Source organism: Lutra lutra, unplaced genomic scaffold (assembly GCF_902655055.1).
Source record: "Lutra lutra unplaced genomic scaffold, mLutLut1.2, whole genome shotgun sequence".
NCBI lineage: Eukaryota > Metazoa > Chordata > Mammalia > Carnivora > Mustelidae > Lutra > Lutra lutra.
In genome coordinates, this window is record NW_025923841.1 from 74562 (window position 1) to 86693 (window position 12132).

General features: G+C 40.9%; 1 protein-coding gene across 1 annotated transcript in view; it reads right to left on the reverse strand.

Moving 5' to 3' along the window:
• Positions 1–406: 406 nt before the first annotated feature.
• LOC125092680 (cilia- and flagella-associated protein 251-like) overlaps positions 407–12132 on the reverse strand; it is a 35058-nt gene continuing 23332 nt past the window's right edge. The window contains exon 5 of the mRNA XM_047717040.1: positions 407–486. Coding sequence (XP_047572996.1) covers positions 469–486 — 18 coding nt within the window. The 3' untranslated portion in view covers positions 407–468. The remainder of the gene's footprint in view (positions 487–12132) is intronic.

The window sequence follows — 12132 nt, forward strand, 5'->3', positions numbered from 1 at the left end:
TATTTACAAATTATTTTATTTTATTAATTTTATTTTTAAATTTATTTATTTCATCATTCATTTTTATTATTTATTTATTTATTTAAGATTTTTGAAATTTATTTGACACACAGAGAGGGAGCGGTCACAGTAGGCAAAGAGGCAGGCAGAGGGAGACAGGAAGCAGGCTGCCTGCTGAGCAGGGAGCCCAATGTGGGGCTCGATCCCAGGATCCTTGGATCACGACCTGAGCCGAAGGCAGAGGAATAACCCACTGAGCCACCCAGGTGCCCTACATTCATTAACAAGTTACCTTACAATAAAAAGGTCACCTTTTAGAGTGCAGTCTGGAGGATAGTTTGATTTTTCGGTGGGGATGCTGTTGGGGCCTTGGAAAATGACAGGGTCCTTATGGAGCTCAGTCTGAAGTTGCTTTATCAGGTAACAATGGACAGGGTCCAATTGTAGAACTTAATGTTACCTCTATTATCACCTGTGACAATATAGCTGAAATGGAGAAAAAACATCTGTTTGGGAATGAACAGTAGTAAGTACCATCTCTTGAACATTTTGTGTCCGGCTCTGGACTCCAGCTGTTGTACAAATTTCACTTTAATACTGTCCTATGAGGCTGATTTTACAGTTGTTCCACTTTACATCTGGGAAACCAAGGCTCAGAGAAGTTGAGAAATTTGCTCAAGACCGGGGGTTGCCAGATTTAGCAAATAAAAAATGCAGGATGCCCAATGAAATTTGAATTTCAGTGAAACAAGCAGTAAGTATAAGTATACTTTCAGTATACTTTCAGTAGAAGTATATCCCAAATACCGCTGGGGACCGACTTACACATGGCAGCCCCATCAGGCCCCGTGGCTACACTGTGCAGGGACCCAGGTGTACCTAATGCAAGGCACACGTTCTGTCTTGCTCTCCTCTCCCCGCCCTCTCCCATCAGCCACATGCAGTGGCAATGGACGTTGATTGACATTCTCTGCCACAAGACCACAGAGGACACCAGAGTCCATCCACCAGCCCTCTGAAATCACACAGCTTGGCAAAAGCACACAATCCACTTTACAGGAGGGCACTGCTCTCAGAGCCATATAAAACCCTGTCCAGTGGTCACAGCCAAAGGTAGTGTCATGTGACATAATGGCTTTTATTTCCAGTTCTCAGATCCATCCCAAATGGGTTTTTTTTTAAGCTCTGGCATAAGTCTAATCACGGTGTGTGTGTGTGGGGGGGGGCAGAATGGGAGGTGAATTTCCTCTTATAGGTGCAAGTGATTAAATGCAGTTTCTGATTGATGAGCAAGGCAGGTGGGCAGAGTAATTGGCGAGAACATCTTTCACTGCCCTCTGCTGGAAAGAAATGGCAAAACAGGCCAAGTGTTTTCAAGATCCTTGGTGGGCTCCCTGGACCTGGCTGGGTTTTATTTACCATGGAGAGAGGGGAGTATAGGCCTGGTCTTCACTGGGCCCTAGCCCCCCAACTAATTATAGGCTGATTCATCATCAGCTGTAATTATTCTACTGTATTTTCCACACCCCTGAGTGAGGACAATTTGCATTTCTCTTTGTAAAGACATGCCAGGACCTCACCGCTCTCTGTATTAAAAGAAATGAAAAAAAAAAAAAAAAAAGCAGGGCTTTTGGAAAACAGATGGCACAGTGACTCCAAAAACATGCGCATGGTCCCTGTCATGGGGCAGAGTCCTCCGTCCCTGTTGGGAACTTCTCAAGCATACTAATAACGATGATTTCATCTAGAGCTCCCCTGTGCCAGACAAAGTGCTAGAGTTTTACGTGGCTTGTCTCACAAAAATTCTCATAAAATCACTCTGAGGGAGAGTGTTGTCATGCTCACTTTGCACGTGGAAAAATGGAGGCTCAGCCAAGTTAAGTCCCTTGCCCCAAGTCATTCAGCAAGGCAGGGATATGTCTGGGACTTGAACCCCTTTCTGTCTGAGACTAAGGCCTTTAATGACCCTCTCTGAGCCCCCACAGTCTCTTCAGTCCGCAAACTTTATAAAATTCTGTTTTATTTCATCTTTTCATAATGGGTAAGTGTTGTTTTGTAATCAGAAGAAACAATATAGTTATTTATGTCATTTCTTTAAAATTAAAGTACATAATATTTAGGGTTAAAAGGACTCTAATTAGTGTGGAAGGAAAAAACCAAGTTTTTGTTTCACCAACACAAAGGGGTTCTTTAAAAGTAATACATGGCCATGATTAAAAAAAAAAAAAAAAGGCAAACCAGGGAGGAGTCAAGATGGCAGAGAAGTAGCAGGTTGAGGCAACATCAGATAGCAGGAGATCAGCAAGATAGCTGATCAAACCATCCCAAACACCTACAAATCCAACAGGAGACCAAATAGAAGAAGAACAGCCATTCTAGAAACAGAAAATCGACCACTTTCTGAAAGGTAGGACCAGGGGAGAAGTGAATCCAAAGCGATGGGAAGATAGACCACAGGGGGAGGAGCCGGCTCCTGGCAAGTGGCAGAGCAATGGAGCACAAAATCAGAACTTTTAAAAGTCTGCTCCACTAGTGACATCTCTCCAGAGGCTAAGCCAGGGTGAAGCCCATGCCAGGAGAGCGTGGCCTCAGGTCCCTCAGGCTCACAGAAGGATCAGGGCTGTCTGAGTGTTGCAGAGTTCATAGGTATTAGAGTGGGGAAGCCGGCTACAGAGATGGAGTTGAGGAGCGAGCCCTCAATTCGGGATTTCCTTATCGTGATCTGTGGTACAGGCCACTGCTCTGTGAGCAGGGACCCCACAGTATCCGGGGAGACCCCCCTAGAAGAACTCAAGGATCAGCGAGGTTCAGAGACTCCAGGCAGGGCTGTGTGCCAGAGACAGAGAAGCTTGGTCACAGGTTGGAGGCCAGGGAGACAGGAGTGATTGAGCGCTATTCTCCAATGGTGCACTGAGGAGTAGGGCCCTGAGCTCTCGGCTCCTCTGGGCCAGAGATTGGGAGGCCGCCATTTTCATTCCTGACCTCTGGAACTCTATGGAAAGCATTCAGGGGTAGTGAACCCGAGCGGATTACTTAGCCTTGCCCCTGGTAAGGGCGGTGCATTTCCACCTTGGGCAAAGACACTTGAGAATCACTATAATATGCCCATCCCCCAGAAGGCCAAAAAGAAATCCAGCCAAGACTAAGTTCATGTACCAAGAGAACAGCGGAATTCCAGAGGAGGAGAAAGCAAAGCATGGAATTCATGACATTCTCCCCATGATTCTTTAGTATTGCAAAGTTAATAAGTTTTTTTTTAATTTTATTTTTTTCTTCTGCTAATTTTTTTTAAATTTTTTTTATTTTTTCAGCATAACAGTATTCATTATTTTTGCACCACACCCAGTGCTCCATGCAATCCGTGCCCTCTCTAATACCCACCACCCAGTGCCCCCAACCTCCCACCCCCCACCCCTTCAAAATTCTCAGATCGTTTTTCAGAGTCCATAGTCTCTCATGGTTCACCTCCCCTTCCAATTTCCCTCAACTCCCTTCTCCTCTCCATCTCCCCTTGTCCTCCATGCTATTTGTTATGCTCCACAAATAAGTGAAACCATATGATAATTGACTCTTCTTCTAATTTTTTTTAACTTTTACCCTTTCCCTTTCCTCTTTTAACGTTTTTAACTAGTTTCTCTTAACAATACCTTTCATAAAAAAATTTTTTTGGACCTTCTTTATTAAAGTCATATTTTATCCTTCATTGTATCTAACTTTATTTTTTGTTTACACATAGGGTTTTTTCTTCTAAAAAAATTTGGATTACAACTTCTTCTAATAGATCAAAATACACCCTAAATCTAGCACAGGGCTTTGTTATAGTCTCCAGCCTGAGCAAATTGTCTCCAATTTCTTTTTCTTTATTCTCCCAACCAATTTATCCTTATCAACTCGTTTTATAGAAATTAAAAAAAAAATTCATCTTTATAATCATATTCCATCCCTTCATTGTGTTTACCCTTATATATGTTTTTCATTCTTTAAAATTTTGGGAGGTAATTTCTTCTAAGAGACCAAAATACTCCCCAAATTAAGTGGGTGACCCTGTTCTATTCAACAGTCTATTTTTTTTCTTTATTTGTTTACTGTTTAAATTTTTTTTTCTGAACTTCTTTTTACCCCCTTTCTTCCCCCCATGATTTGGGGTCTCTTCTGATTTGGTTAAAGCACATTTTCCTGGGGTCTTTGCCACCCTTTTAGTATTTTATTCGCTCCTTCATATATTCTTATCTGGATAAAATGACAAGGTGGAAAAACTCACCACACAAAAAAAATAACAAGAGGCAGTACCAAAGGCTAGGGACCTAATCAATACAGACATTGGTAATATGTCAGATCTAGAGTTCAGAATGATGATTCCCAAGGTGCTAGCCAGGCTTGAAAAAGGCATGGAAGATATTAGAGAAACACTGTCTGAAGAAATAAAAGCCCTTTCTGGAGATATAAAATAACTAAAATCTAACCAAGTTGAACTCAAAAACGCTGTTAATGAGGTGCAATAAAATAATGGAGGCTCTCACTGCTAGGATAAATGAGGCAGAAGAGAGAATTAGTGATATAGAAGACCAAATGACAGAGAATAAAGAAGCTGAGCAAAAGAGAGACAAACAACTACTGGACCATGAGGGGAGAAATCGAGAGATAAGTGATACCATAAGATGAAACAACGTCAGAATAATTGGGATTCCAGAAGAAGAAGAAAGAGAGGGGGAGCAAAAGGTATATTGGAGAGAATTATTGTAGAGAATTTCCCTAATATAGAAAAAAGGAACAATCATCAAAGTCCAGGAGGTGCAGAGAACCCCCCTCAAAATCAACAAGAATAGGTCCACACCCTGTCATCTAATAGTAAAATTTACAAGTCTTAGAGACAAAGAGAAAATCCTTAAAGCATCACAGGATAAGAAGTCTGTAACATACAATGGTAAAAACATTAGATTGTCAGCAGACTTATTTACAGAGACCTGGCAGGCCAGAAAGGACTGGTATATTCAGAGCACTAAATGACAAAAACATGAAGCCAAGAATCCTATATCCAGCTAGGCTATCATTGAAAATAGAAGGAGAGATAAAAAACCTTCCAGGACAAACAAAAACAAAGAATTTGTAAACACCAAACCAGCTCTACAGAAAATATTGAAAGGGGTCCTCTAAGCACTGAGAGAACCTAAAAATAGTAGACCAGAAAGTAACAGAGACAATATATAGTAATAGTCATTGTAGAGGCAATAAAATGGCATTAAATTCATATCTCCAGATAGTTACCTGGAATGTAAATGGGCTAAATGCCCTAATCAAAAGACACAGGGTATCAGAATGGATTAAAAAAAATCAATAGGTTGTCTATGAGAAACTCATTTTAGACCCAAAGTCACCACCAGATTTAAAGTGAGGGGTGGAAAACAATTTACCATGCTAATGGACATCAAAAGAAAGCTGGGGTGGCAATTCTTATATCAGATCAATTAGATTTTAAGGCAAAGACTATAGTAAGAGATGAGGAAGGACACTATATCATACTCAAAGGGTCTGTCCAGGAAGAAGATCTAACAATTTTAAATATCTATGCCCCTATCATGGGAGCAGCCAACTATATAAACCAATTAAGAACAAAATCAAAGAAACACATCGACCATAATACAAAAAGAGTAGGGGACTTTAACACTCCCCTCACTGAAATGGGCAGATCATTCAAGCAAAAGATCAACAAGGAAATAAAGGCCTTAATGACACACTGGACCAGATAGATATCACGGATCTATTCAGAACATTCCATCCCAAAGCAACAGAATACACATTCTTCTCTAGTGCACGTGGAACATTCTCCAGAATAGATGACATCCTGGCCCATACATCAGGTCTCAACTGTTATCAAAAGATTGGGATCATTCCCTGCATATTTTCAGACCACTGCTCTGAAGCTAGAACTCAATCACAAGAGGAAATCTGGAAAGAACCCAAATACATGGAGACTAAACAGCATCCTTCCAAAGAATGAATGGGTCAACCAGGAAATTAAAGGAGAATTGAAAAAACTCATGGAAACAAATGATAATGAAAACACAATGGTTCAAAATATGTGCGACAGGTGCGCCTGGGTGGCTTAGTGGGTTAAAGCCTCTGCCTTCGGCTCAGGTCATGATCCCAGAGTCCTGGGATCGAGCCCCACATCGGGCTCTCTGCTCAGCAGGGAGCCCGCTTCCTCCTCTCTCTCTCTGCCTGCCTCTCTGCCTACTTGTGATCTCTTGTCTGTCAAATAAATAAATAAAAATCTTTAAAAAAAAATCTGGGCGACACAGCAAAGGCAGTCCTGAGAGGAAAATATATAGCGATAAAAGCCTTTCTCAAGAAACAAGAAAGTTCTCCAATGAACAACCTAACCCTATACCTAAAGGAGCTGGAGAAAAAACAGCAGAGAAAGCCTAAACCCATCAGGAGAAGAGAAATCACAAAGAGCAGAGCAAAAATCAATGAAATAGAAACCAGAAAAACAATAGAACAAATCAATGAAACTAGGAGCTGGTTCTTTGAAAGAATTAGTATCAATTCTAGTAATTAACTATTAATATTAATTAATATCAATAAATATTGATAGGTCTCAACTGGTATCATATCAATAAATATTGATATTAATTAATATCAATAAAACCCTGGCCAGACTTGTCAAAAAGAAAAGAGAAAGGACCCAAATAAATGAAATCATGAATGAAAGAGGAGAGATCACAACCAACACCAAAGTTATACAAACAATTATAAGAACATATTATGAGCAACTCTACGCCAACAATTTGACAATCTGGAAGAAATGGATGCATTCCTAGAGATATATAAACTACCACAACTGAACCAGGAAGAAATAGTAATCCTGAACAGACACATAACCAGTAAGGATTTAAACAGTCATCAAAAATCTCCAAAGAAACAGATAGGAGTCAAGATGGCGGAGAAGTAGCAGGCTGAGACTACTACAGGTAGCGGGAGATCAGCTAAATAGCTTATCTAAAGATTGCAAACACCTAGAAATCCAACGGGAGATTGAAGAGAAGAAGAAAAGCAATTCTAGAAACAGAAAATCAACCACTATCTGAAAGGTAGGACTGGCGGAGAAGTGAATCCAAAGCGAAGGGAAGATAGACCGTGGTGGGGAGGGGCCGGCTCCTGACGAGCGGGGAGCAACGGAGCACAAAATCAGGACTTTTAAAAGTCTGTTCCGCTGAGGGACATCGCTCCAGAGGCTTAACTGGAGTGAAGCCCAGGCGGGGTCAGCGTGGCCTCAGGTCCCGCAGGGTCGCAGAAGGATTGGGGGTGTCTTGAGTGTCGCAGAGCTTGCCGGTATTAGAATGGGGAAGCTGGCTACAGAGACAGAGCCGAGGAGTGACTCTCAGCTCGGGGTTGCCTTGAACCGGTCGCAGGCTCGGGCAGCTCGGAGCGTGGCCAGAGGCCAGGGTGAAGGGAGTCATTGGGCGCTGTTCTCTGAGGGCGCACTGAGGAGTGGGGCCCCGGGCTCTCGGCTCCTCCGGCCCGAAACCGGGAGGCTGCCATCTTCACTCCCGCCCCCCGGAACTCTACGGAAAGCGCTCAGGGAACAAAAGCTCCCGATAGCAAACCCAGCAAACCCGAGCGGATTACTCAGCCCGGCCCCGGGTAACTCTGCCTGGGGCAAAGACGCTTGAGAATCACTACAAGAGGCCCCTCCCCCAGAAGATCAATGAGAAACCCAGCCAGGACCAAGTTCACCTACCAAGGAGTGCAGTTTCAATACCAAGGAGAGCGGCGGATTTCCAGAGGAGAAGAAAGCAAAGCACGGAACTCATGGCTTTCTCCCCATGATTTTTTAGCCTTGCAGTTAAATTAATTTTTTTTTCTTTTTAAATTATTTTTCTCTTCTTCCTCTAAATTTTTTTTAACTTTTACCGTTTTCTTTTTAAATGTTTTTTATTTATTTTTATTTTTTTTAAAGATTTTATTTATTTATTTGACAGACAGAGATCACAAGTAGTCAGAGAGGCAGGCAGAGAGAGAGAGGAGGAAGCAGGCTCCCTGCTGAGCAGAGAGCCCGATGCGGGACTCGATCCCAGGACCCTGAGATCATGACCTGAGCCGAAGGCAGCGGCTTAACCCACTGAGCCACCCAGGCGCCCTTTTAACGTTTTTTATTTTTTATTTTTATTTTTTATTTTTTTTTAAAGATTTTATTTATTTATTTGACAGAGAGAAATCACATGTAGGCAGAGAGGCAGGGAGAGAGAGAGGAGGAAGCAGGCTCCCTGCTGAGCAGAAAGCCCGATGTGGGGCTTGAACCCAGGACCTGGGATCATGACCTGAGCCGAAGGCAGCGGCTTAAACCACTGAGCCACCCAGGCGCCCCTAACGTTTTTTAAATAGTTTATCTAATATATATATATATTTTCCTCTTGTTATATTTTTTCTTTATCGGCTTTCTCTTTTTAATAGTTTCTTTTTTTCTTTCTTTCTGAGCCCCTTTTTATCCCCTTTCTCCCCCCTCACAATTTGGGATCCCTTCTGATTTGGCTAAAGCATATTTTCCTGGGGTTGTTGCCACCCTTTTAGTATTTTACTTGCTCCTTCATATACTCTTATCTGGACAAAATGACAAGGCGGAAAAATTCACAACAAAAAAAAAGAACAAGAAGCAGTACCAAAGGCTAGGGACATAATCAATACAGACATTGGTAATATGTCAGATATAGAGTTCAGAATGATGATTCTCAAGGTTCTAGCCGGGCTTGAAAAAGGCATGGAAGATATTAAAGCAACCGTCTCGGGAGATATAAAAGCCCTTTCTGGAGAAATAAAAGAACTAAAATCGAACCAAGTTGAAATAAAAAAAAGCTATTAATGAGGTGCAATCAAAAATGGAGGCTCTCACTGCTAGGATAAATGAGGCAGAAGAAAGAATTAATGATATAGAAGAACAATTGACAGAGAATAAAGAAGCTGAGCAAAAGAGGGACAAACAGCTACTGGATAACGGGGGAGAATTCGAAAGATAAGTGACACCATAAGACGAAACAACATTAGAATAATTGGGATTCCAGAAGAAGAGGAAACAGAGAGGGGAGCAGAAGGTATATTGGAGAGAATTATTGGAGAGAATTTCCCCAATATGGCAAAGGGAACAAGCATCAAAATCCAGGAGGTTCAGAGAACCCCCCTCAAGATCAATAAGAATAGGTCCACACCCCGTCACCTAATAGTAAAATTGACAAGTCTTAGTTACAACGAGAATATCCTGAAAGCAGCCCGGGAAAAGAAGTCTGTAACGTACAATGGTAAAATTATTAGATTGGAAGCTGACTTATCCACAGAGACCTGGCAGGCCAGAAAGAGCTGGCATGATATATTCAGTGTACAAAATGAGAAAAACATGCAGCCAAGAATACTATATCCAGCTAGGCTATCATTGAAAATAGAAGGAGAGATTAAAAGCTTCCAGGACAAACAAAAACTGAAAGAATTTGCAAATACCAAACCAGCTCTACAGGAAATATTGAAAGGGGTCCTCTAAGCAAAGAGAGACCCTCAAAGTAGTAGATCAGAAAGGAACAGAGACAATATACAGTAACAGTCACCTTACAGGCAATACAATGGCGCTAAATTCATATCTCTCAATAGTTACCTGAATGTTAATGGGCTAAATGCCCCAATCAAAGGACACAGAATATCAGGATGAATAAAAAACCAAAACCCATCAGTATGTGGTCTACAAGAAACTCATTTTAGACCCGAAGACACCTCCAGGTTTAAAGTGAGGGGGTGGAAAACAATTTCCCATGCTAATGGACATCAGAAGAAAGCAGGAGTGGCAATCCTTATAGCAGATCACTTAGATTTTAAGCCAAAGACTATAATAAGAGATGAGGAAGGACACTCTATCATACTCAAAGGAACTGTCCAACAAGAAGATGTAACAATTTTACATATCTATGCCCCTAACGTGGGAGCAGCCAACTCTATAAACCAATTAATAACAAAATCAAAGAAACACATCGACAAGAATACAATAATAGTAGGGGATTTCAACACTCCCCTCACTGAAATGGACAGATCATCCAAGCAAAAGATCAACAAGGAAATCAAGGCCTTAAATGACACACTGGACCAGATGGACATCACAGATATATTCAGAACATTTCATCCCAAAGCAACAGAATACACATTCTTCTCTAGTGCACATGGAACATTCTCCGAATAGATCACATTCTTGGTCCTAAATCAGGTCTCAACCGGTATCAAAAGATTGGGATCATTCCCTGCATATTTTCAGACCACAATGCTCTAAAGCTAGAACTCAATCACAAGAGGAAATTTGGAAAGAACCCAAATACATGGAGACTAAACAGCATCCTTCTAAAGAATGAATGGGTCAACAAGGAAATTAAAGAAGAATTGAAAAAATTCATGGAAACAAATGATAATGAAAACACCACGGTTCAGAATCTGTGGGACACAACAAAGGCAGTCCTGAGAGGAAAATATATAGCGGTACAAGCCTTTCTCAAGAAACCAGAAAGGGCTCAGGTACACAACCTAACCCTACACCTAAAGGAGCTGGAGAAAGAACAAGAAAGAAGCCCTAAACCCAGCAGGAGAAGAGAAATCATAAAGATCAGAGCAGAAATCAATGAAATAGAAACCAAAAAAAAAACAATAGAACAAATCAACGAAACTAGGAGCTGGTTCTTTGAAAGAATTAATAAGAATGATAAACCCGTGGCCAGACTTATCAAAAAGAAAAGAGAAAGGACCCAAATAAATAAAATCATGAATGAAAGAGGAGAGATCACAACGAACACCAAAGAAATACAGACAATTATAAGAACATACTATGAGCAACTCTACGCCAACAAATTTGACAATCTGGAAGAAATGGATGCATTCCTAGAGACATATAAACTACCACAACTGAACCAGGAAGAAATAGAAAGCCTGAACAGACCCATAACCAGTAAGGAGATTGAAACAGTCATCAAAAATCTCCAAACAAACAAAAGCCCAGGGCCAGACGGCTTCCCGGGGGAATTCTACCAAACATTTAAAGAAGAACTAATTCCTCTTCTCCTGAAACTGTTCCAAAAAATAGAAATAGAAGGAAAACTTCCAAACTCATTTTATGAGGCCAGCATCTCCTTGATCCCCAAACCAGACAAGGATCCCAACAAAAAAGAGAACTACAGACCAATATCCTTGATGAACACAGATGCAAAAATTCTCGCCAAAATACTAGCCAATAGGATTCAACAGTACATTAAAAGGATTATTCACCACGACCAAGTGGGATTTATTCCAGGGCTGCAAGGCTGGTTCAACATCCGCAAATCAATCAATGTGATACAACACATTAATAAAAGAAAGAACAAGAACCATATGATACTCTCCATAGATGCTGAAAAAGCATTTGACAAAGTACAGCATCCCTTCCTGATCAAAACTCTTCAAATTGTAGGGATAAACGGCACATACCTCAATATTATCAAAGCCATCTATGAAAAACCCACCTCAAATATCATTCTCAATGGAGAAAAACTGAAAGCTTTTCCGCTAAGGTCAGGAACAGGGCAGGGATGTCCGTTATCACCACTGCTATTCAACATAGTACTAGAAGTCCTAGCCTCAGCAATCAGACAACAAAAGGAAATTAAAGGCATCCAAATCGGCAAAGAAGAAGTCAAACTATCACTCTTTGCAGATGATATGATACTATATGTGGAAAACCCAAAAGGCTCCACTCCAAAACTGCTAGAACTTGTACAGGAATTCAGTAAAGTGTCAGGATATAAAACCAATGCACAGAAATCAGTTACACTTCTCTACACCAACAACAAGACAGAAGAAAGAGAAATTAAGGAGTCAATCCCATTTACAATTGCACCCAAAACTCTAAGATACCTAGGAATAAACCTAACCAAAGAGACTAAGAATCTATACTCAGAAAACTATAAAGTACTCATGATTGAAATTGAGGGAGACACAAAGAAATGGAAAAATGTACCATGGTCCTGGATTGGAAGAATAATTATTGTGAAAATGTCTATGCTACCTAAAGCAATCTACACATTTAATGCAATTCCTATCAAAGTACCATCCATTTTTTTCAAAGAAATGGAACAA